Source organism: Drosophila grimshawi, unplaced genomic scaffold (genome assembly GCF_018153295.1).
Source record: "Drosophila grimshawi isolate 15287-2541.00 unplaced genomic scaffold, ASM1815329v1 contig_1369, whole genome shotgun sequence".
Classification (NCBI taxonomy): Eukaryota; Metazoa; Arthropoda; class Insecta; order Diptera; family Drosophilidae; genus Drosophila; species Drosophila grimshawi.
The window spans coordinates 4,494,348-4,520,931 of record NW_025062891.1 but is presented as its reverse complement, the minus strand read 5'-3'; the positions used below and the strand labels follow the sequence as shown (position 1 = coordinate 4,520,931).

Below are 26,584 nucleotides of genomic sequence, written 5' to 3'. Positions count from 1 at the left end.
TATGAACCTGTCAGCTTGGCTTTATGAACTTGGCTCGAAGTGTGGGCGTTCCTCTTTCTATGCGTGTGTGTGTGTATGGCTTTTGTGTGTATTTTGCCAAATTCACGCAAAAGATCAACGCATAGCGTGGGTTTCTCCTGACTGGCTTCTATGTAGACGTTGAAGCTCTTCAGAATTTTGTGATGTAATTGTAATTGAATCGTTGCCAAGCGAATTTCCGCCCACTTAAATGTCTATCTAGCTTGGCTACGGGACTGGTGATTCAGCTTATTAAATTCTTGAAACGGCAAACATAAAATTTGTATTGTTTTTTAGCTTATTATTTACTTCAAAAAACCACCGATACCGTTTTGTGCATGTTTTGATCTGTTGATATTTTCTGTCTAAAGCTTTTGACTTTATGATCAAATTCTGTCAAAATTATTGATATAAAAATTCTGAGAGGGATTTTTAATTTATTCATGGTATAGATTTGACGGTTAAAGCAAAGTAGTTTAATTCCTATGCATTTGGAATCACGTACTAATGGTCTGAACATTCCAGCACGATGTTTTTGACATTGAGCAGATGAGCGGGAGAAGCACGCATAATAATCATAAATATTGGTATATAACTAAAAATATAAATAGACCCGTTCAAGTTAATAGGAAACGCCAACAAACGCTGACCTCGAAGAAGGCTAACAGGCAACAGCAAAAGTAAACGTAAAGGTTCTTTGTATGCCTACCTACCTGTGTTGTAGTTAATGTAAAATGTAAATGCAAGTCCAAGATTTATCTTTAACAAACTCATTGTTGTAAATATCTGTATATGTACACAATACACAGGAAAAAAATATGACATGTATAAATTAGGTTTTCTATTATATTTTTGAATAGAGACATTTTTAAGACTGTATATAATTTAAAAAAAAAAACTAAAAAAAACTACAAATTTAAAAAGACAATTATAAATAATATATATTAAAGAGTCGTATGTTTAGTACACATTTCATTTATAAAATGAGGGAATAGTAAATATTTACTTCTTATTTATGCTTAAATTATGTATATTTGTGATATGCTTGGGAGAAATCCGACTCAACTGAAACACTATATTTTTCCTTGAAAGCATAGTACAATTTATAAAATAAGTGTAAAGTTCTTAAGTTAATCATAAATAATACATAACAAATAGTCTTATAATTTTCAGTCAGTAGGAAATAACAAATGATTATATTTAGTCGAATTATAACCTAATTTAGTCTAAAGCTCAGAGTTCTTGGTTTGAAAAAATCATGATTAAATCAAGTATGTTCTTTGTTATGTGATTGTGAGAATTTCAAATCAAATGAAACTCAATGTTTCAAGAGCTGGTATCTTGATTATGTTTCTGTGTACATGTATGTAGGTAAATATGCCGTATATGCCGTCATCAAGGTATTCTGGTGACAGCCCACACACCAAATCTGTTTGCTGCTCTCTAGACGGCACTTAGCACATCGCCAAGCTTTGAGCTGAACTTGACGGATCTCTGAGTGAATGCGGAGAGTACGGCTTAGTTAGCTGCATTGGCCAAGCGTATCGTGATTCGGTCCCCAAAGGGATCTATGTATGTATTTATGAGAGGCAGCAGCTCTAATTATGTGCCAGTCGCGCACTCATTAGAAAGAAAAACAAAACAAAATCTTTGACCGAGAGGTGAGAAGGGAGCGCCAGCGGAGCGTGGCATACGGGGGCACAAGTGCAACCGGTGTGGGCCTGTTGCAGTTGCAGATAAAAAAACAGGCAACAGACAGTCAACAACAGACTACAACGCGTTAAGAAAAGAGCGGCGCCGCCAATAAGAGCTGACTTTGCCAATTACTCCGACTGCGACTCCGAAAACTTGGCCAGACCGGTTGCTGAGCTGCCTGCTGTGGGTCTTGACTTGAGAGTGTAGCGTCTGTGTGCTTCAGTCTTGGCCAGGTCGGTGTGCGAGACACATCCACAGCAAATAACAAGCGCGTTTTCGTCGCGTCGCGTTGCGCGTTAATTTTCAAGTTGTTGTCATCGTCGTCGTCGCCGTTTTTTGTTGTTGTCGGATCGCAGTTATTGTAAAAAACGAGCGATGTACGTGTTTCTTATTATAATTTAGAGAGTGAATCGACACCATGAATTGGTTCTAATTTGGTTCTTGGCTGTTTCGTGCAAGCGCATTTGTGACGCTGCTAAAGAGAAATATTTTTGGATAGAAATTGTTGCATTGTTTGTCAGTTTATTTGCTGTTTGCTTTTGATTGTTGTTGCCCTTGGCGGGCCATCAAGTTGTTGATTGCGCAGCGGGTGGCTTGACTAAAAGCTAATTTTGTGTCTTCATCACGATATCTTGGAAATAAAAAATAATCGTACTTGTGTAAATTGACCGCAAGTTTGTTGCCTAAGTCTTTTGTTGTTTTGGCCAAAAACCAACCAGAAAACCAACCCGTATATATTCCCATACGCAAAAGAGCAATCATATATATTGTCTCTGTCTCTCTCTCTCTCTGTCTCTCTCCCCGTCTCATTTTTGTCGGAGTTTTTAAGCTCTTAAGACGCTCTGCGCTCTTTCGAGTGTTTGCAGTTTTTTGTTCGTCAGCTATTGTTTATCGCAATTTCGCTTTATTTTCAACAGCCTGCACACATATATGTAAAACGAGTGAACGCCAAACGAAGAGGAAGTTAGCAAAACTAAATTAATACAAATTTGACCTGACCAGACAAAATAAATTGCAAAAGCAAAAAGAAATAGAGAAAAAACACAAATTATGCGCCTGTGAAAGAAAATTAACACCTACATGGAGCATGATAAATTGTAAAAAGTTTAAAACAAAAGTCTTTCCACATATTCGGCACCAACATAAAGTTTGCAAACAAAAAGTTAATCAAGAAAATTAATATATATAACACTTACAAAACAAAGACCACATAACTAATTGGATTACGCAAAACAATAAAACGGGGCGACCGTTGTCAAAAGGTAAGTTTCATTTTTGGCCAAATGAACCGCTAGAGTTAGAGACCGATACTATTGTGCATAATTGTACATTTGGTGTCCATTCGGACAAGATACATATAGTCAACAGATTCAATATGGCGCTGGGTTTTATTTTTTATTTATTTTATTTTTTGATGTTTAGCCGAGCAAAATTGCAAGCTAAGTCAGCGCAAAGCCACAAAAGATGACTTCATAAATCGTCTGAGGCGTTCCTCATCATTGAAACCGGTTCGCTCTGCCTTCACTTAAGTAAGGTTCGCTCTCGCACATATTCGTAGACGTACACACATATATATCAAGAAACGTTTTTTTTTTACGCAAAATTCAATATAATGCAATAATGTTTTTAGTTAAGTTGCGATTTTCCTCTCCTTAAGAGTTTTGTGATCTGTGCATTGAACCTGTTTCTCAAGGTTAGAGCGCGTCCGAAATTGGCTGTCACATGCTGCCAAGTTCGCTGTTTTAGCCATATAGTTACATCATCTCCACAAACATGGAGATGCGACAATGCGACTGGTCTTATTAGCTTGCATGACGCGGCATGCCTCGATGGGGCACGCCACAACCACGCAGCTATAAATGTACCCATATATATTATATATTATGTACACACTGTAATAGCCACGTCACGGACATCCGCTTGCCGCCTGTTGCATGTCCGGCATGTTTAATTTTAATGTGTCAGCGTCACCGGAAAAACTGAGAAAATTTTCAAATTTGAAAACGTTGCATTCTTAGTTAACACAAGGAAAATACTCATTACTGAGAAAAACCATTAGATGACGAATATCACACATTTAAGTTGCAACCAATTGTGAGTAGAAATGTTTGAGAAGAAAATTCTTGACTGGCCGAGATTATTTACTCAGGTCGTTAGTTTGTTTACAGAAAAGAATTGTTATTAATTTTTTTCGAGAAATGAAAATATTATTAAAAAATTCTGTATATTTACAAATACTTCCCAAATTTATATTTTTAATATTTTTATCCTTTGATTTAGTTGACTGATTATTTATCTGTATTTTTAATATTTTTTCATTGTTTTTTGACTGATTGTTTATTTAGTATTCTTCAGAAACATTAACTACTTACAAAAAGGAAAGAAAGACTTTTATAGCTTAAGATGAAGCTCATATTATTATTAAGTTCGCTAACGAGTAGGCGTGCATAGACATTAACATGCCTAGATTTCAGACAAGAAAAATCATATTTAAAGCATTTACATTTACTTGTTGCAGCCCACATGACGCTTAAGTGCTAGAATCTATTGCTAATTGACTGGCAAGTATTTCAAAAGAGTTTGCGTACGTATAGTATCTTGAATAACATTAATCATGGGTGAGACCAGCATTACGGCTAAGGCTGTTGTTAAATATTGGCTACAATTGCTGGCTGAGGAGCCACACACGCACACACAAAAAGCTTGTCTAAACTTTTAGCACTTCCAACGGAAAGGCCTTAGCCATAATTATGACTCTGCGTTTCATTTGGTCTGTTGTTGTTGTTATTGTTGCTGTGTTGGCGTTTAAAGAAGCAATTAGAAAAGTTGATTGATTGACAGCTGGCTGAGAAGAAGAGAGATGGAGATATTGAGAGAGGTTCACAGGGAGTTAGAGCTGGAGTTGAAAAACTTGCATCATCAACATTGAGAAATGAATGAAAATCTGTATTTTTTTAGGCCGCCTTTTGGTTTGATGCATTGCATATTAATTGGTTAATTTGTGGTTGTTAACTCTCAAAATATTTTCATGAAACTGTGTGTTGTCTATAACACCTATTGTTGTGAATAATTGCGGGCAAACTGAGCTAATAGAATCCCATATGCGCTCATAGTTCTTTCACTCTCATGTGGGTAGCTACCACATTGGAATTATGGCTAACGAGCGCCAACGCAGTTGAAAAGCAACAATCAGACAAAAAAATAAAAATGATTTCAATAATTAAAAGGCAACAAAAGCCAGTTGCTGGCTGAGACCAGTTTTGATATGCTCGCACATTTCATACGGCACTTCTTGGCCATAATGAACTTAACTTGTTTATATAACAACCACAACGCGAGCTGCTCAAGTGACCTTGAGACAAAACGCGGCCCCACAAAAATGCGTCGAAAAATATATTATTTTTCTTTCGTTTTTGTCGGTTTTGTGTATGTTATTATTTTATTTTGTTTGCAGCGCTTCAATGTTGTACTCTGCTTTTTTGGCATATTACTTCATTGCTTGTGATACTTGAGGAGTGTGTTGTGGTGCAACATTTGTGGCATCATTGATGGGAAAACTGACCACACTTATTATTCACATGTGATCCATTTCCATTGAGTAATCTCTATAAAAAAAAATGATGACGCACTGCTTACCGAAACAAAAAACATGATTGACTGCTTAGTGGGTTCACGAACTTCATAATTGATTTATAATCACCTTGTCTTATGTTGCCACAGCTTACGAAGAGCTTGAAGAACACGCAAAGAAAACGCAACAGCCAAAAAAGTTCGTTCAACCTGTCAACCTGCCGCAGAACTTACAATGCTAAATTCCGTTTGGGTCTTTTTTTTACATTTTTTTGGCAATCAATATTGATTTACAGTTGAAGTAACGAGCAGCTAACGGAAGTCAAAACGAAAGACTTAGGCAACAAACTTGCTACTTAACAGTGCTCTCTCGCTAACAGCGACAGCATTACTCAAGATCTTGAACTACCAGCTACCAGTTCCTCTCTCTCACTCCCTCTCTAATTATGCAAATCTGATTTTTTTGCAGTTATTGTGTTTTTTGTCATTTATTCACTTTGCTAAAGGGCGCGGCAACACATTTTTGTATTGGCGTATGTGAGTCACCCAGCTGAAGTTGGATTATATTAAACGCCAGTTGTGGTGTTTGCTCTTAAATGAAAAGTAGTCTGGCTAGATTCTGCGCAGCCAATGCTGTAACGTGTCCAATTCCCAGTCGACTTAAATGCAGTCTTTTACCTCAATGATGAAAAACAATTCAGTTGTAATACAAACAGCCTTTGCGTGGGTAAGTCTGGCCCAACAATGTTATTCGTAATTGTATAAACGTTCGCCAAAACACTTTCAAATCCAAGCCAAACGGGGCGTGGGTGTGGTCGACTGACAAGCAAAAAATCACAAAAAAAAATTCAAACAGAAAAAAACAGTAAAAAACTAGTGCATGTAGTCATGACTTTTGAACCAGGTCGCTTGGCTTTGCAGAAAACTGATTATTTCGATAACTTTTAGAGCGAACATAGTTAAGCACACTACATTTTGAATTCAAGAAAAGTCAATGTTTACGTTATTATTCAATGAAAATATAAAATGTGGAGAATTTATGAATATCCATTTAAAATAATTCTTAAAAATTTCCAGACTTTTTGTCCCGTGAATGTTTTGAAAAATTATCTTAAATCTGTGTAAAGCGTATCTGTGAGATGAAGTCATTTTTGCTTATATTGAATTGAAAATTTTTTAAATATTGCAACTCGGACTAATTTAGTTTAAGTGGCAAAAGATAGTTTTTATTTTTTTCCATTAATGGGATATACTTCTTCTATTCTTTCCAAAATTTTAACGATTTAATTGTCATTTCGTGAATTACGTCATATTCGTAGTAAAGAGCTCAAGTCATGTTTTTTTTTCTTTGTTAGTTCTATTAATTTCGAGTATCAATTACTAATTCGATTAAAATGGCCCAGCTCATTATTGACCCGACCAACAGCAGCGGTAGCCTCTGTCGCTGGAGGTACTTCTAGGCTTAGTTAAAGCTTCAACAACGCTGAAAATTGAAATCATTAGAGTCAGCAGAAAACGGAACTGTTAAGCGATTGGCAAACTTGTTTTTTGGTTTTTTTTTTGTTTGATTTTTACTGTTTGCCCCGGCCCCAGGTAGCCAGCAGTCAAGCAACAAAAAATTCAGACAATGGGCGCCAGGCCAAAGCCAAAAAACAACAACAACAGAAGCCAGCTTTAAGTAAGCGTCTGGCGACTGAAAATGTTGTTGTAGTTGTGTGGCTGATAAAAATCGAAACATATTCAAGTCCTACGGCTAAAAAAGCTGAGCTCAAGTCACGTTCAATGCGAATTTCTGTTGCGTGTTTCTATTTTGGCTGAGCCGAAAAAAGAAAGAAAATAAAAATTAGGCATCACAAATAGCTGTAAAAATAGTCGTCTTGCCTCTGGGCGCGTCTTTGTGGTTAAGTTGTAGGTGTTCAATGAGCGTTTTTTTTTTTAGCATTTATTTGAGACACTGTCATAGTTAAATTGGACATCTTGACAAATCAACGACAATAGCAAAACAATTTGTAGAAAATTTACGTAACTGCGTGGCGAAAAAAAAGAAACAAAAGCGCAAGTAAAATAAATAAAGCAAACGTTTGCGTTTTTGTGCGTGTGTGTTTTTGGTTACTTCTCAAGCCACAGCCCCAAAAGATGTGGCAACTTGTGAACGCTCCAATTTAACGCACTTGACCAAATGCGGGCGGGCTTTTGCAACTAAGCTGGCGGACTTGCCAACCGTCTAAACTGACGATAGACTTGACAACCTGCAAGCCAACTGCAAAATATTGACGCATTTTGGCTTCTGTGTCTTACTCAATCTCTAAAAATAGCCAGCAAAGTCGTCAGAATGTGACTAAAAGATGGCCTGTAATAGTTGTTTTAAGAATATAATATTTAGTATTGAATTTAATAACGTTTTCCTAAAAAAAATCAGCTTAAGCTTTGAGCATAGCAAACTTTCCTTTTGATCAGCCACAGTTCAATATACCCTTTTATAGTCTTGGCCTATAATCAATTGCACAAGGACAACAAAATGAGCAGCTGCCTTTCCAATTTTGGCGCTGCTCTGCTGCCAAAATGGCTAAAACTAGCTTTGGCAAAAATAAATAAACAGCTAACAAATGGACCAACAAAAATTTCACAAAAATTACTTGTCAACTGTTGCAACAGAAGTTTGTGGCTTAAGACATTTGATAATTCATTTCGTGCGGCTCTTAAACTGCCACATTAACTATGCACTTGGTGTTAATTGTTAAGTGTAAATTGCAGCCACATAATAAAAGTTAATGACGTTTAGAAAATGGTGGAAAAAATTAAACAATACAATGGGAAATTGATGTTGGCGTTTATTTCGATTGCATTGGCACTTGTTGTTTTTGCTGCTGCTTCCAGTCCGGCTAATGGCAATTTGGAGGCATTGTTAGTTCATTTGCGACGACGACGACGTCTGGCAATTGCAATGACCTTGACGCAATCGCCAAGCCATAAAAATAAAAATAGAAATAAAAATAAAAAAAAGGCACTCGTTCCGATTCGTTGACTGTGTTTGCTTTGATCTCCTCAGTACCCCAAAACACACCCAACCCCAAAGCTTGTTAGCTTCAGCTGGCACTCAAACGACACTTAATAGCCCGGCTCATCGTTTCTTTGGCAGCTACCTGGTATTCAAAAATGCATATATTCGATATATGTATATCTATACAATATATACTACAACAAATTTGAAATTCTAATTTGATGATTGCCTTTCAAGCGCTCGTACTTATTTGCATAGCTAAGCCGGTGAAAGTCCGAAGTCAGATACTTCAATTGAGTTTGATCATGATCTTTAACGCTTTTGATTAGCACTTGAGCACACATGCGTTCTGACTGCCAGCAAAGTAAAAGTAAAAGCTAAGACAAAACCAGCAAATTAAAGCCATGCCTGACCCAAAAAAAAATGTACAACACAAAACAGCAGCAGCAACAGCAACAAGAACAACATTGTTTAGCCACAAAACTGTAAAGAAAAAGAAGACTATATATTATGGGCTTTCCTCGTATTGACCCTTTTCTTTATTATCACGTTAATTACCATAATTAAGAACACAATGCGGGCCAAAATGCAGCTGCGTTTTATTGGTATAGATACTGGTTAGATATTTGATAAAAACCAAAAACTTACTTTCTATGCTGCTGCAGCAGCAGCAGCGGCAGCAGCAAAATTGCAGCAAAATTAGCTGTGCGTTATACTGATTGACCATAATATCGTAGAGTTGGAGATTTCTCATTTTGATGCCACTTGGCCATAACCACAACCGAAAGTTGTTAGCTGTTAGAATACTCTTGGTCAGAAAGTCTTTGCTATGCTCATTCTTTTTTTTTTTTGTTTCTGTTTTTTATTTTCTTCACTGTCGATGCCCATTCCAAATAGGTCAAACTGGCTCGCATTGTGGTTAGGCCCTAGCCATGTGTGTTTGTGTGTGTGTGTGTGTGTGCTATTTGTGTGTGTGCTTAACACAGATTTGGTTTTTTCGTATTGCCTTTGGCATTTTGCATGGCCGGCTTCCAGATTGTTAGCGTGTGATATTCTAATTGTGAGCGAGGCTCATTCTAATCAAGTTGGTTTTGGTTGTCTGCTGTTGCTGCTATTTCTTTTGCTTTGATTTTAATCGAGAGCCCAAGTTTGTGTCTTCAGTCATTGGCGTACAAACTTGTGCCTGAAGTCTGTGATTGATGCGTGCGTTTTATGTGGAGCAACATAATTTGTTCAATGAAGTGCCTCAGATGCCGCAAACAAGATTACACTTTGATTACTGTGGAGCCATCACAATCTCAAAAGCCATCTAGTGTTCCTGTTTCCCCCATCCCCCTCTCTCTCTCTCTCTCTCTCTTTCCTCTTGGTATCCCAAGTAATGTGCCCATTTTCTGCTCAATTAGCACACGAAATCTGTTGTAAATTAAACAAATTTTACGCCCAGTTACGCGGCACACGAGCCCAATTTGTACAGTTGGTACCTTTCAATTGTGCTCATGCAGAAAGCTGTAAAAATTAAACAACTAACACAAAACAATTAAATAAACTATAAAACGCCTATTTTTTGCATTTGCATATGCGCTGAGGCTTTTCAGAAATAAATTATATGAAACACGCGAGGTCATTTAGTCGCAACATCGTGAATACATAGTCATAAATGAAAATGCAATTGTTTAAACAAATTGTGTGTTTGCCTATTGCTGTTAACGTTATTGTTGTTCTGTCTGCTTTCAACCATTTGTATTTGCTTTGCTTGTGTTTTTCTTTGCTGCCTCGTCGTGCACAAGCAACTTGCTTAATTTATTCAGTTGCACGGCCCATTTGTCGGCTTTTCTACTCGTATTTATTTAGTTTTAAAGGTTTTTGTTTTCGCTGTTGTTATTGTTGTTGCTGTTGCCTTTGTCGTTGCTGTTACGGAATGTGTGTCAAACGAATTCGACACTTGACAGCCACACATAAAAATATCCGTTACAGCTGAGCGCACGCTGTCGATGATGATCAGTTCAATGATTTCATGATGAAAACTCAATGTTAATACTAGTAGACACATGCACTGAAATAACCATATACGTAACTAAATATGTACTTATGTGTATAATTACCATAATCTATAACTTCTTGTGCATTGAACCCATTATTAAAATATGCTTCTTTGCACACTTCAATAAGAAGCATTGCTTAGGTTGCCTCTCTAACAGAAGAGAAGCACTTCCAGACATGGCATACTTTATAAGATGTCTAAAATCTTAATTCCTTCATCCGACAATGACAATTTAATATTAGAAATGCCTTTAATTTGGAAAACTTTAAGCTTACTAAGCAATACTCGATCTCATTTTGTAACAACAAAAACCTTTTCTATAAATAATTGTATGCAGCTAAATCGACCAGATTATTTCAGGCATTATGAATTACGTGCAATTTCCTGCTTATCAGAGTACTGACTACTGATGGAAGGTCACTTGCTCCCATTTCATTGGGTTTTTGCAAATGTTTTCATTTTACTTTTTGTACGAACTCTCGAAACTGGGTAACGAGAGCAGATGCCAATCAGAGTTCATTATTCATAATTTCTGTTGAGCGCAATGCGCACCAATTTTTATTCAAAGTTTATTTCAGTTTTATGCGCCTGTAGGGGATTTTCAGATTTGTCGTGAATCGTGTAACGCATTGAGACATATATGAATAATACAAGTTATATGAATAATAATAATAAGAATTTCAAACCTTAAAGATTTTGAATTGATCTATATTTAAAGAAAAAACATGTTATTATTTTATAAAGTTGGCAATATTTCTAATATGTTTTTTCTCTTTTCTTTATTTAAAAACTTTTCCCAGGTGGACAATCTTTAAGATATTTAACAATACATTAACAGTTTTCATTTATCATTATATGGTGCATGGGGATTTGGGGAATTTATTCAGGTTTAAATTATTCAACAGTATATTGACATATAAAATAATTGTTACTAAACTTTGGATTGATTCGTTATATCGGCGTTCAAATGGGTCCAGCGTAAGTTTGGATGATCAGAGAGTCCAAATATTTAAAATTGATATTGTTTTTAAAATGAAACTTCTTATTGCGTCTTATTTTAATTCAGTTATTTAAAGTAAACTGCTTCTAATTTTATTTTCACAAGATTTTCGCCCTGATCTTATTCACTAATTCAGAGCCATTTTGCAAGAGTATTCGATTTTCACCATTGTCTTAGGTAAATATATCTATTTGTCTAGCCTGCTGTGTTATTGTGTTATTTTGCCTGCATGAGCTGCGCTTTCAGTTTCGAGCAGCTGTTTAATTGTTTTTAATATTATTGTAGTTTTTTTGCGACATGGGTGTCCGAGTGGAGCGGAGCCGAGTTAGTGACATTTTTGCGCTATGCCCACTTACGTCATGCGGTTAATTTTAGCTAATTTATTGCACTACGAGTATTGTCTACCAACTTTGTTGTTTTCGTTAGTGTCGTTTGTTGGAAATTTGCATTTGGGCGGCTTTCAGTTCACAGTTGTGAGTGAGGTAACACGGTTAGCTGCGATTTGAATCTATATATATATATATATATAATCTCCCTCCCTCTTTCTACCTGGATTGTGTGGGTCTCAGGCATTGACAAATGTTGTTTGTTGGCATTATGGACGCCGCATAATGTCAGTCATTTATCAACGCACGCCGGCGATATCAGCTGACCCAATTTTGGATCAAACAATTTCAATAATAACAAAACTCCTATAGAGATTATAGCACTCGGATAATAGACGAACAACTACTGCAGCTGAAATCAAATTTCAATGGGTGAGTTTGGCTGTCCGTCTGCCTGTCTCTCTATCTGTCTCTCCTGTGACATCATAAGGCGCTATGTGAATGAAATGTGTTGGCAGCCGAGGAGAGTAAACAACATAAAGTGGGGAGAAAGACAAAAATCAACTTTAAGCAACCTGAAATCATTGGCGGCCTTTTATCAAGCGCTTGGCCATCTATGTAAGCCGCATGTTGTTGTTGTTGTTTTCGGTATTTGGTCGCAACGGGCCACCGATAATGATCGGGCAATTGCTGTCGGACAGCTCTTCCTGGCCATGACTGGCTATCAATGTTCTCACAGTAGTTACACTGTGTGCTTGTCTGCAGGAAACTCCAATGAAAAACTGCTTATCATGTGCTCCATTTGGTTATTGATATCTGTTTAATACCCGTTTTTAGACTTGCCTCAACTGAGATTGCTGTTTGCTGTTGTTGTTGTTATTGTTGTTGCTGTTGTCATGTTGCAGCTGTTGACGGAAGTTCGTTAAGAGTTTTGTTGTTTGACTTCAATCACAATTGAGCCCTGTCGTTGCGCCTTTAGTGTTATGCTGGGGCAGCTTCCTTCGCTTGCTTGCTAGCTGGCTTACTTAGTTTTTATGCTGATTTTAACCCATTTTGGTGGCACGCAAACTTCGCTCCAAGTTCGCTCCAAAGTTCGCTTCATGTTGGCTCCATCCACAAATCTTGTGCTGACCCAATTTGTTAGGGCTGTGTCGGTTGAAAGTTTCGCCCGGGGCCATATTCGTAGCTTGGGCGAAAACATGCACGCATCAAAAATTCATTAAACATTGTTTTTTTATTTTGGCTTGTATGATTTTTGCATAAATGTAAACGGATTTCTGTCGAGTACCCAACCGGTTTGCCAACGTATTGGTTTTCTTATATTAATCACTGAATTTCGCACTTCTCATTTCTCCAATTCTCTAATTCTCTCTTTTCTCTCTTTTCATTTTTGCAGCAAACACAATGAAGTCAAGCACTCGAACTCTTTGCACGGCGCTGCATTTAATCGTAAGTATTATTGAAATAAACCGGGAATTAATTAATATCTTCGGCATGCCTGACAAAACTGATGGAACTCATTTGAAAACCTAAAACTGATCTTACAATAGATGGTTTTCGTGGCAGCTATATGACACAGATATTAGATTTTTACAATTTGATCTAGTTACTTATTTTCGCCCGATTATTCCAATGTCAGCTATATTATGTAATGCTCCGATTCAACAAAGTTTTATGGTCAAAGCTACAAATTTGACAGACAGACCACTGATCATCTGTATTATATTATCTATATTATTTTGGCTATTAATGATGGTTAAGATAATAAATACTTTTTGGGGTCGAAGACGCTTAGAAGAGTATTAAAAGTATTTTTGTAGCCTCATTATTTGGCAGTGAAATGAAAAACTTGCCAATGCATGCTAAGACACATCAATCAGCTAAAATGATCTTAGCTCTTGATGATGGTTAAGATTTTATATATCTTATGGTGTCGCAGACGTTGCGTTCTACATTTCCGTAGAAGGGTCATGAAAATATGTTTATAGCCTCATTCCTTGGCGCAGTGAAATGAAAAATTGGCCAATGCGGGCTAAAACATATCAATCAGCTTAGAATCTGAGTCAGCTCCAGCTCGAGACTAGGCCGTTAATGACAATTGCACGGCCAGGCGATTAACCTAAATATGAGACCCGGCAACAAGCATAAGCACAAACACTGGCGGGCATGTTTACTTGCCACACACACACTCCCTCACCTTTTCCCCGTATGCTAAAATCGATTCGTGTTGTGCCAAGTTGCCAAAAGTGGCACAACTACAGGCGGCAAGCGGCAAGCAGCAAACAGCAAACAGCAAGCAAGAAGCAACAAGCTGCATGCTTAGATTCTAAGGCGCTTGGCCTCGGCCTCAGATTCAGTTTTAGTGTCAGCTTCAGCCTCCGTTTCAACTCTAACCTGGCGCGAGCTGCTGGCGAAAGTTTTCTTTTCTGCGGCCTTAGAATCGTGAGAGAATAACGAATTCTCCAATATCTTCTCTCTGCTTATAAGCCAGCACGAACGAAACCAAAATCTTGGCGCATTTTCTTTGCATTTCCATTTTAATTAAAGGAGCTTACCTCGTCGGCAGTCTTGCATAGATTAGTCGGGGCATTAATGTCAGCTCGATCGTGATTTATGTCAACAGTTTTATGGCCATTGCCATTGCCATTGCATGGACCTGGCAACAACTGTGTTCGCATAGCATAACGCTTCTAATGACCACTTCCCAACTATCCACTTTCTTTACAGACAATTGCAGCACTAACGACACACGGCGCACAGATAACAACGCCAGCAAGTAAGTACATTAATCTTGCAACACACTTTAAGCAGGTTGTTTAAATTTCACATATGGCAATAATTGCCTTTAGTAGATTTTAAGTTTCTAATTTCTTTTACATTGGTAATAAGCATACAAAATGCTGAGGAGTCGTCTTTTATAAATCGCTTGGATCGTTATCCACTGGGCAACAGAATACGATGCTTTCGTGTTTTCTGATTGGAAGCTATTTACCAGTTATATTTAGTGGCTAAGGACATTATTTTTCTTAGTAATTTACACAAATCTAATGCACAAATTGAGCTCTTGAGTTAAATACTTGAAGTAGTTCAAATAATAATACTTACATCTAACTAAAATATATTGACAAAAGTAATAAAAGAGTCAAGAGTATTGAGTACTCTCAGAATATCAAATGCCCCAACATGAAATTCAACCCAAAATAGGCAAGTGTTCTTTTAAAAGTTAGCTTTAAGGGAAAGCTTAGTTAAATTTGTTAATAATTATTGCAAGCCTGGCTGAAATTAGGATCTTTTAAGATCTCCATAGTTTTTCTGCTGTAAAAAAGGTTTTTTTCTTCGATTTTTAAGCCAGTTGTCAATCCTTAAGAGGCAACACTTAATCCATCCTGAGCACAATTACTAGCTTAATGCAACGGAAAAGTGATGGTGTCTCCATCTATATATATATATATGAATGTATATGAATATGACTGATGTTTTGTGTCTGTCATTTACCGTTGCCAAACATACAACACACAAAAAGCACATTTTGGTCTGTAGTCACATAAACGCCGCTTTGGCAAACAAAAGTCAATTCATGCCGCATTTAGCTGTCTTATTAAAAAGCGATGACTCCTCTTTTGAAAGACCCGCCAAATATTGCACCACACTTCCTCTTGTGGGTGTGTGTGTGTGTTTGTGTGTGTCGAGTGTTTGGCAATCTCTGACTAAGCTGCCAATGAGCGTGAACGGCAGTTGATGGTCTTGATTATATAGTTCAGATTGCGCCAATAGTCGGGTTCAGCCTCATGGAGACTCTCCAGATAGGTCAGTAACTGTCCATAGGTGAAAATCTGACGCTGACTACCCATGATGACAGGGACTTTACCTATCACAGGGTCATCAATGATGCCACAAGCACAACGTAATCGGCCAACGGGCAAGAGTAAAAGAGTCTCGGCGACATAGCTGTAATGAAGGTAGCCAAAATAAGACTGTCTTTCAAGAGATGTGCCTTCTTCAAGAGATATCAGCTCACTCTTACGTAAGGGCTTTGTTACTGAGCTCCTGCACCTCGGCACTTGGGGTGATGGTGCCATGTTCCCCGTTTTGCAAACTAAACCTTACGCAGTTCATCAGCTTGGACTCCTGGATCTGAGGGATGGGTCAGTTGTCAGTTGAGCCAGGGCAAAGCTGAATAAAAAATGCCAACTGTAAGCAGTTAAGAATTTTGAGCCAAAAAAGTCGTCCTCAATCTCACTATTAACACTCAAATTGTGGCTGCTGAGCAGACGACAAACAAAGCTATCGTTGATCTCCGCGCACCACTCCAGAGAGCAGACGAAGGTCAGAAAAACGATTGATGTGTGAGAAGCATAGAAAGTCAAAGGTGGCCAACTCTGCGTTGACCACATGGTAAAAGCCTCATTCTCACTCTTGTTCGTATCCAGCGTAGTCCAACGACATCCATCAGCTCGCCAATGCACAAGATATAGAGCTGCGGGAGCTCGTCATTCAGCATCCAAGCGTGGATAATATCGAATGCCTGTGGTGTCACTTAATCAGCTGACTGTCGGGGAGCATAGGTTTTTTTCAGCTGGCTACGTTTAAAATAAGACGAATATATTCGCAGCACGCACATATGGCTATAGAACCTTCCAACTCCAATCTTCCCAGCTGCAATCATCCCACGGCAATTGGAGCTGCATTTCACCTATTGGAGATCTGGATGGGAACAGTTCCATGACCCCATTTTTAGCCCTACTTACATCAATCCTATCAATCAGGCTGTAGGACAGCTGAATCCAGCTCATCGCAAAGTCTGTCAAATGATTGAAGAATGATAAACAATTTTTTAAATATATTTTGTATATCTATCTTTTTGCCATCGAAATTCATAGTTGTTGTCTGAGTCGCTTTCTTCACCTCCATCATTTATGAGCAGCTGTATTCGCTGGAATTGGTTTCGGATATGTAAATATAATCATTTATCTATTGAAATACCTCTTGTTCGAAGTTAAACGTTTCACTTGCCTGAGAATTTTGGGAATTGTGTGAGAAAGTGTTAATATAAAAATAAATTAATAAACACAGCTTTCTTCGAGTTACCGAAGATTAATGTATACTAGTTGTATATGGTAGCTATAAAATTTACTATGCCGATATTAATTTTTCTCAAATAAAATGGCATAGTAGAGGATAATCAGGTTGGTCAACATATTTTCAAAAAGAAAAAAAAATGGTTTTTAATATAGGAACTCAATTTTCGATTGAACGTTTCCAAGGTTTGCAGAGGTTAGACATACTCTGTGGGTATTACAAGACAAATAAATGTACCCCATACAACATATATTCAGTTCCTTAAGTCATTTAGGGAATTTTGGCACATCATCTAAATGGTATTAACAATAATAATATGTCTGCAGAGATTTCTGATTTTATTTGATGCAAAATGAAATATCTTCCACAATAACTTAAAATAAGAATAATACGTTATATTAGTTTTCCGTCAGTTACCTAATGTATATCTTTGTTTAGTCGCTAGAGTTGTTTTTGGCTTGAGACCCTCCCTATTTGATTATGCAGTTATGCATTTCACAAAATTATACATAATAGAAAGTCATTAAATATTTTATGTGCCAGCAACAACAAACAATAACGACTTGTTGGCTTGGGTTTTGAGCTTTGGGCCAAACTAAGAAATGAAAAACCGGCTCTGAGAGTTGCATGCAATTACTTTGCCCAGCCGCATATGCTGTAGAATAGGAATAGAAACAAAGTTAACTGATGCGAAATGGCTGGAAGGTTCGTTGAACTAAACCAAAGCATCGGCAAAGCCATCGTCATTGCCATCGCCATCGCCATCTTTAGACCCAACTCCACTTTAGCCAAGTTGTGAGCCAAGCACACGCCGTTTGTCCAGGCCAACAAAAGAAGAGCAAAAAAAAACGAATCGAGAATCTCGCTGGAATGGCGAAATGCGAAATCGCACGCGAGGTGTTGTGCTGCATATGCGATATATACACATATATATATATATATAAATAGATATATATATATTTATATATATCTGAGTATATAGCCCTAGAAGCGAGTTCTTTTGCGGCTTTGGTGCCAAACCGCATGCTGAGACTTGAAGCTTAAAGTTTCTTTCTGGCTTGCTTTTCTTGCTCGGATAGCAAGTTCAAGGAACTTGCATCTTTCTAATGGCAACTGCTGCTCCGCTGTTTGAATGTCTTTTCAATGTCATTAACTTGGTCGGTTGCATGTTTGTCGCAGCGTTTGTTTCCGCAGTTTTGTTGCCAGCTGCAGCTGCAGCTGTAGTTGCTCCCAGGGGCATCTTTCCAGCCATTGTGTTTGGCCCCGCAGTGCGAGTTGCCTTTTTGTTGGCCATACCCTGTAATCACATTTTGTTAAAAGGGATGTTATGAAAGCTAATATAAGACAACGGTAACACCATTAAGCACTTGAGCAGCATCAACAGGGGAGTCGATCTAACTATCTTTGTCTATCTGCCTGTATCAACTGGTAATTGTGTCTATATCTGTATATTTTCTTATAGACTTTAAGAGGTAGAGAGATGCACTTTTTGAAAATATAGATATACCATAGGTAGATATTAATTCCTCACTCAAATACAAAATATTCGATTAAAATCTATTTACGATCCCCATATTATGAGCATATTATAAATGATTAGAAAGCTAGCACAACTACACTAAAAAGGTTAATTCTCGTAGAGCATACACATATCTTAAAGATTACGATACTTAAAAAATTGCTTAAGAAATACCTATTCCATTGAGGCATTCTATTAAATATCGCATAATTAATACTTAAGTTATTTGGGAATCACTTTGATAATGGAATGATTCTTAGGGAAGAAGAAGCACTCTGCTGATCTCAAATATCTCTTTGCATATAGGGTATCTGCTAGTTGTGACACCCTCGCCTGGAGCAGTCTTACTTGCTTCATTTTGTAGATTCGTGTATCGCTGATGATTTATGCCAATCGCATTTTCAGCTAGAGTTCGAGCTTTAACTTTATATTGTTACTGGCTAACTGTTGTTTTAACTGTAGATGCACAAATATTTTATGACATAACTTTATACGCCCGCTTCTTGCAGAGGATGCGCCCGACTCGTTGAGCGCTGCCATTGCAGCGGCCGAGGCGGAGGCGGAAGCGGCCACCAGCAACAGCAAACCGTCAGCGGTGGAGCCGAGTGTGCGAGTCAAATGTTTGTCTGGCTCAATGCTGATCACGATTAAAGATGCGCCACCCAATCACGAGACGGGCCTCTTCAGTGGCATGATCTATCCGAAAGGCCTCTCCAAGAATTCCACATGCCTCAGCGAGTACAGGTTAGTGCCAGATTGTAATTTAGATAGTTGAACAATCAGCTATAATCATAAATGGATTTCTTTTTTTTTCGCAGAGATCACATTGGTCCACTCCGATATAAGTTGCCGCTGCGTAGCTGCAACACAATGCCCAAGGAAACGGTAAGTCAAGTTGAGAGTTCAATTAAATATATACATAAGTATTCAAGTTGAGCATCCCACATGCCAAGAGTTTAAATACTATTACCTCAGTCATAAGTTGTGTAGCTTAAAAGTTGTTCTGCCTTTTTGGCATGCTAATTGAGATTTAGCTGAACGCTTGTATGGCAAGTAGCAGCATGCAGCATCAATCGCGATGAATTGGATACAAGGTAAAATCAATATGCCATAATGATTAGCAATTTACTCATCGCTCTGCGAACGTGGCTTGGAATTGACTCACAAAACGCACATGAAATAAATTTTGTTGCAGTTGTGACTCTTTGGCATTCAATGAATGGCACCTTTTTAACTACATCATTAACTAGCTGATTGTAAGGCAGATTGCCTGAAGATGGACAGTTAAAATTATAGTCAACTTGAGTTGAAGGTGTGAGAAAATTTAAAGCTGCCTTTCATGCAGATTTTGTAAGCAAGTTGGTTAAATAAATAAGTTGATTTAATAAATGAAATTTTGTAAGAGGGAAAGAAAGTTTTAGAGAGATAGAAAAAAAAGAGAGAACAATTTAAATTACGCGTGTCTATCTTTAGAATTTTAAATAATAAGCGACAGCAAATTTACCGTCTTAGATACTTCAGATTCTATTCTCATACTTATTATACTGAATTCATGTCACCTTCCACAAAAGCAGCCACAAACAGAGATGTGCTTCAAAAACAATCGACAATGAAATGCAATTCACAAAATAAACACTGTTTATTGCTAATAACTAAATCAAACACAAAATATTTATTCAATTTGTTAGCAGTATTTGCAGTTGAGCCCAAGTTCATTATATCCAATGACCAGAATGAACGCGAAGTCGAATGCGAAACCTTAATCGAAATGGCTAATAAATTGTCATAAATAAATTGTAGTTTGGAGTTTATATTGGACATGGCATAGATAAATTGGCTAGATAGTTGGCTTATATGGCGTGGCTTATTTATTGGCTCATAGCAGCGATTTACGCTCCGATGTATTTTGAAATCTCAATTAGCACCCATCCAGCTAAACGGCGATCTCAACTCACGCATGGATATTTTTATGGTCAACACACACACTCACACATACACACACAAATCAGCATTTATGTGTCGCCGTTGTGATATAAATTTCTCGTATGTAATTTCTCAGCATTTATTGGGGCAGACTGTTTTGTAATCTTGTTGGTATTTCCTTTCGCTTCGATTGGTCTGACATACATTTTTCAAATTGCAAATTATAATTGCTCTTATGGCAAGCATCGTTTAACGTTCCATGCTTACATAGATGTGTATTATGTGCTGTGTAGATACATGTACTTCTTTCTCTGTACGAACAGGTAACTGCTGCTGGAACATTGACGAGTTTGTTGCCTGAGTCTTTTGTGTTGAGTGCCGGCCACTTTGTTCCTCCTCCTGTTGACCCAAGCACTTGACGCGTTGTTTGAAATGGGAAGAAGTTGATAGCTAAAATGATTGTTAATAATGGAAGAGTCAATAAGCCAAGTGAAGTTACGTGACGGTATTTTTATTGTTAATGACGTTTTCATAGAGCTGCAGTTGATGTCATCTGCATGTGACCATGAAGCTGTTGTCAGGGCAGGATGCTGAGGTTACGTCAACTTTTAAGATGAGCTTGGTGAATGCACATTTGCATACAATTAACTTGCACACACACACACACTCACAGACACACAGACTCACACTTATGCAATTTTTTATATGTGTCTCTAATTAACTATGCCCATTTAAAGCAGCAACATTTTTTATATAAAAAGTCGCGTGTCAACTGCCGCAAAAAGTTGCCACGCCATTGACTCCCAACTGAGTCTCCACAGCGACCCTGTTGCTATTATTATTACTATTGTTGTTGTTGTTTAGCTAGTTTTTTTATTATTGTTGTTGCTGTTTGCGGCTGTGCATGTCAAATTCAATTAAGTGTGCTAAAAAACTTGCTTTTTTTTTAAACATAATGTTTAATTTTCCCATGTGCAAAAGGTATATTAGCCAGCAGAGATCAGCGATCATATTCAATTATTATTCTCTAGTTTTTGCTGCACTATGAACACTAACGGCGTATTTTAAGAATCACGTTGTCATATCTATTTATTATTATCTATTAACCGCATCCAAGGCAAACTATTTTTAGACTAAAAAATTCATAAATCAGAGATTATATTTACCACAAAAAAATATATGCTTATTCACTTGGTTAAAAAAACTATAAAAACCCATCTAATACTTATATATTCAGCAAAAACATTAAGTATCTGACTAAGATAATAAATCGAAATGTAATTAATAAAACATTTCACGCTTGCAGGGCATTTCCAAGTCGCGTAGCTATGACTAAACTTTGCTTATTTATTGTTTTTGTTGTTGTTGTTGTTGTTTTGCTTTTCCATTAACCATTACGTACAGGGTCAAAAGATATATATATATATATAGATAGATAGATACAGCCACAAGTGCGTAGCCTGAAGGGCGCAAAGCGTTTTAATTAATTTATAATTGCTGTGCAGTTGATGAGCAGCATACAAAATCAACAACATTTAGAACTGACGCTCAAGGCAAAGAATAGAGTAAAAATTCGTTTTGTTATTTCTTAAACGAAATACAAATTAGAAATGCTTGGACAGACAGTTTAAATTTTGTTGCCTAAGTCTTTCGTTACGTAATTTTCAACTGCCACAAATTATTGGATCAAACATGGTCATCATATGAAAATCGATTTGTTCTGAAGCGTCTTCAACGTTGGCGGTCATCTGAACGCGTTCAACGGCCGACGCCGTGACCGTGAAAACGCCAAAAGTGAACACATGTAAACGTGTTTCTTATTGTTATTGATATTTCATTTAAACGCTGTTGCTTGACTGGCCTGAAGGTCAACTAGCGCTGAACGTCACCCACGCAACTGCAGTTATATATATATGTTCTTCTATACATATATATATATATATATATATATATATATACACTCACATTACGTATGAGCCGCGTTGACATTTATGAATGCTACAAATGTTGGGGGATTAAGCGCACAGATAAGATACGAAATTTACATTTCTCCATTTCATTTACACATTAGTTGAAAGCAGCCGCTGCTGAAACCTGCTGGAAGAACGTTAATGCTGCTAGAAAACTAAGCGAACGCACAGAAGTGTCATAATGACATAATAGCTGTCTACTTGTACCGTTATGTGCCTGTGTTGTGAATCAAATCTTAAATGTCATTTTATTATGTCTTTTATTAGCCCATTGTCTGCCATTGGCTGATGCTGCGGCAGCTGGGAAATGCTGCTCATCTCTCTCTCTATCTCTCTCTCTCTCACACACCCAAACACACTCAGAAAATATAACTGTCAACAACAATAATCGAGAGACACGTTCAAGTTCTAGACCTGGCTTAAAGTCCAAGACGGAAACAACTCAAAGTCTCTGGCTTGGTTTATTACTCGCTGCCATAAATCGCATCAGGCCAAGTGAATGCAATTAAGTATGCCCCTACGGGTGACGATAACGCTGCCACTTAAATAAAGCATTTCCGTGCCCAAAAAGAGAGCTCGGCAAACCCAATTACAGCAAAAAAAAAAAACGTACGCGTCTTGGCCCATTACAAATACCCACAGACCACGCCAGCAATTGAGTCGAGTGCTCGATACGAAATTAGCACAAGCACCAGAGCACCGTTATGTGGCAGTAGAATGTGGCAGAGAGAAAAGTAAATGATCAGGCCGCGTGCAATGGTAACAAATTGTCTAGGGAATATAGCTTTGCTGCCTTAAAGATTAAAGCTGGCTGGCTGGCTGGCTGGCTGCTGCCGATGATGATGTAATCGACGGAAGTCTAAGAGCCGTTTGCAAATTTCAATTTCAGTTTCTGTATGTAAATAACAACTAAAATTAAAATTCATTACGCAAACATTGCTAATTTCTTGCGGATATGTAGATAACAGCAGACTTCACACTCCGCTGCACGGCTTTAGCACCATTCTATGGAAACTACAAAAACAAAAAATAATAGAAAAAAAAACATGAGGAAGTGCTCGTGATCTAAAGACGAGTTGAAGACCAAGTCACACATCAAATTTCTTGCTAGTAATTTTCAGCCGCATCGAAGCGTGAATCTCTATGCATAATGAGTTACTGGCAACAACAATACATTGACTACATTGACTACATTGTCTACTACAAGCATACATATATCGTTGCCCAGTTGCCCTGGCTAAGAGAACTGCCTAGCAGGTTTCTACTGGCTGACTCGCTAATATGGCTTCTTTGGGCATTAGCATTAAGAGCTGCAAGCATGCGATTTGATTTAAGGAACTTAGCCACAAAGGTAGGAGGCGATGTCCGCTGTGGCAAGTTTGTTGCCCAAGTCTTTTGTTTGGTGTACGTACTTGCGAAGAGCTGAAGCTGCTTCACAAAGAAAATTTGCTTTATATGTTCTACTTATTTCTAGGGTTTCTTTTAAAAGCTAGTAGAATATGTATGAATATTTATGTTTGTTGGATAATTTAGATATTTTAAATATTTCATAGAAATCAAGCAGTTTTTCTTAATATTTTCTTAATATACAAACACATGTGAGCTGTTTTAAGTTTGTTGCCTAAGTCTTTGTGCTATTTTTTCGTTAAGTATTTTAATCTAGTATATTTTAATTAATTAATGAGATAGAAATCTCTTAATAGCATGTTATTTACTTGGGAAATAATCATAAATTTCTATGACTGCTTTCTGAATTCCCATTCTAAGCACATTTCTCACATAACTTTTCGTTTCGCTTTCAGGACGATGGCGGCATTGAGTTCTTCAATACGATTGTGTTGCAGCCGCATCTGAAACTGATAACGGATCTGGGACGCGGCTACCATGTCCGCTGTGCCTACAAGAGCCGCGATGCAGCCATCAAGCCACGGAAGCATCTGCGCAAGCATGCCCAGAAACCGCAGGCGTTCCGCAGCGATGAGCACGATCGACGAGACTACGGACGATCGCTGGACAAGCAGCGATTGGGTGACGATGAACTCGACGAGGATGATGTCCATGATGTGGATGTCAACGAAGCAGCAGCTCTGAACGATGAGGCTGACAACGATGTGAATAACAACGAAATTCCATTCCCATGCCACATGAAGATCTATAACGAGGAGCACAAGATCGCCGATGATGTGAAAATCGGTGATCCGCTAACCATTGTCATCAGCATAGATCAGCAGAAGCTGTACGGTCTCCATGTGACCGACTGCATTGTGCGAGATGGTTTGGGTTGGGGTGAACAGCGCCTGGTGGGCGAAGATGGGTAAGTTAAACTATTCCCAATACAGTATGTAGCCAGATAAGCATTTGGAGTTTTCATTGTTCCTTAGCTGTCCCATGGACAACGAGATCATGGGTCAATTCAACTATACAGAGGATCGCTTGGCAGCCAATGTGACCTTCCCGGCGCACAAGTTCCCCTACACCACATCCGTATATTATCAGTGCAATGTGCGATTGTGTGCCCTGGAGGATCCCAGCTGCCAGGAGGCACCTCTGTGCAGCGCAAAGCGACCCAAGCGTCAGGCTAGCGATGCTAAGGATGAGGAAGCCTTGCCCGCCACCATTGAGGTCTTCTCCGGTCTCTATGTCAATGAGAATGAGAATGCCAACGACAGCGACGAGGATGCGGTGTATAAGGAGAAGGTGAGTTGAAGCTTAAATAAACGAATATTTATAAATATTTTGTGCTCATAATGAAAATCTGTCGAAGATAGCCAAGATTGTAGATTGACCTAACAACAAGTTCTTGTGAATATTAGCTGCATCCATAAACATTTAGGAAATAATAAATAAAACAAGTTCGTTTTTATTTAATTCTAGTCTGAATATATATTCAAGATTAGCGCCTTTTTTTTTAGAATGTGTTTTTATTTTGTTTTTTAACTGAAAGTCTATCGAAAGATAACCAAATTAGATTGTTGATTGACGTCACAACAAATTGTTGTTGTCATTTGTTTGTTGTTTTTTTTTATCGAAAATTTTTATGATTTTACGATTAAAAAAAAATTAACAAAAAAGTATTTATTTAATTCTAGATTGAAAAATTGAAGATTGTCCCGTTTGTTTTAAGAATTCGTATTTACTATTTGGATATTTGGATATGATTATATTTCAGAATATTGAATTTTCATTTACGATATGAATAGCATTGAACCAATTCAAATAATAATAATAAAATACAATAAATAAACATTGATTAAATTTTAACTAATTTTCGTTTCATTTACAGACTCTGGAGGATGCTTTGTGCGTGTCGCAGCGCACCTTTGCCATAGCCATTGCCATTGCGGGACTGATACTGATGCTGGCCGTCGTTGCCGCTGTGCTTTGCATCATGGCACGCCGTAGCACCAAAACGGTGTCCAATTCGGGCAGCTCCATTTACAGTGGTCCCTACACAAACACTGCCTTCTCGCATAGCAGCTAAGCCAGCGAGCGATCCATACTATGTGACAGCATGATATAAATTCAAAATTTCAACATTTCCAAAACGATAACAAAATGGAACACTCAAAGTGTTTTAAAATCAAGTATGAGATACTCGCGCAGCAAGCAAGCTAACAAAAAAAAAAAAAGAAAACAATACAATAATAATATTAATAATTAAAGCCGCCTGCGGTAGTCAATTGTCAAAAATGTCTCGTGGCACGTTGGGCAGCAGTTTAGCCTGTAAGGTCACAAGTGCAGTGTCTAAAGAGCAACTGCCTAAGTTAAATAATTAGTATTTTAGTTTTGCATGATATAATAATAAAATAAAAAAACTTCCCTTCTTGTGCAGAGATTACCGGGCAATTTCCCATTATTGCCCGCTAATGTCGCAGAGTTGACCAGTGCTGCCACATGCACAAGCAACCTTAGAGTTGCCAGACTCTGTTTCGCACGTTTGTGTTGGTGTTGGACTTCCCCGATTCTTATCAGAAAACTCCACACAATCTCGCTTCTCGTAGTGCAGTCATTAAACTTATAAGTGTGTATTGTATTTATCTTACTTACTTTAACTATTAATTAAAACAAAAAAACAAACACACACACACACTCGACACTAACAACGAATGCAGCAGCCGACGCTCAGGTGATATTTGTATTTGTACTCTAATATTTATAAACTTAGTTCCAAAAAAACAAAAAACAAAAATCCTGCCACTCTTTGTTCTTAGTTAAATGTTTTGAACATTATTTCTTGTCATTGTTTAAACTATATGTGCACTACAAATATAAAATATGCTACCACTACTATACTATATTACAAACATGACAGCCCTCTACAGCACACAGCCGTTCCACAAAACAATAATAAAATTAATTTAATACAGTTGCATTAAATCTCAAAAGTAATTTAGCGAAAAGTCTTTGCACAGCTTCATTTGAGCATTTTTTTTTAATGTAGA

General features: G+C 37.7%; 1 protein-coding gene across 4 annotated transcripts; it reads left to right on the top strand.

Annotated features, from left to right (window-relative positions):
* The first annotated feature begins 1,958 nt into the window (after positions 1-1,958).
* Positions 1,959-26,508, top strand: LOC6559638. Of its 4 annotated transcripts, XM_043216411.1 has the most exons (9): positions 11,792-11,807; positions 11,895-12,083; positions 13,048-13,100; positions 14,379-14,427; positions 18,759-18,993; positions 19,068-19,134; positions 23,945-24,456; positions 24,524-24,839; positions 25,426-26,508. In XM_043216411.1, exons 2-9 carry the CDS (start codon positions 12,080-12,082, stop codon positions 25,621-25,623), a joined length of 1,434 nt encoding a protein of 477 aa, XP_043072346.1. In that variant the 5' UTR covers positions 11,792-11,807; positions 11,895-12,079; the 3' UTR covers positions 25,624-26,508. The 4 variants fall into 4 exon arrangements, with proteins under 4 accessions (XP_001987374.1, XP_043072347.1, XP_043072346.1 ...); XM_001987338.3 differs by lacking the exons at positions 11,792-11,807; positions 11,895-12,083 and adding an exon at positions 1,959-2,090; XM_043216412.1 differs by lacking the exons at positions 11,792-11,807; positions 11,895-12,083 and adding an exon at positions 2,744-2,975.
* The last annotated feature ends 76 nt before the right edge of the window (positions 26,509-26,584 follow it).

What these genes read in the sequence shown, in the direction of transcription:
- LOC6559638 (XM_043216411.1), top strand. An exon ending in ACATGCCTCAGCGAGTACAG is followed by an intron (nt 18,994 to 19,067) that starts GTTAGTGCCAGA and finishes TTTTTTTCGCAG; the next exon opens with AGATCACATTGGTCCACTCC. An exon ending in ATGCGGTGTATAAGGAGAAG is followed by an intron (nt 24,840 to 25,425) that starts GTGAGTTGAAGC and finishes TTTCATTTACAG; the next exon opens with ACTCTGGAGGATGCTTTGTG.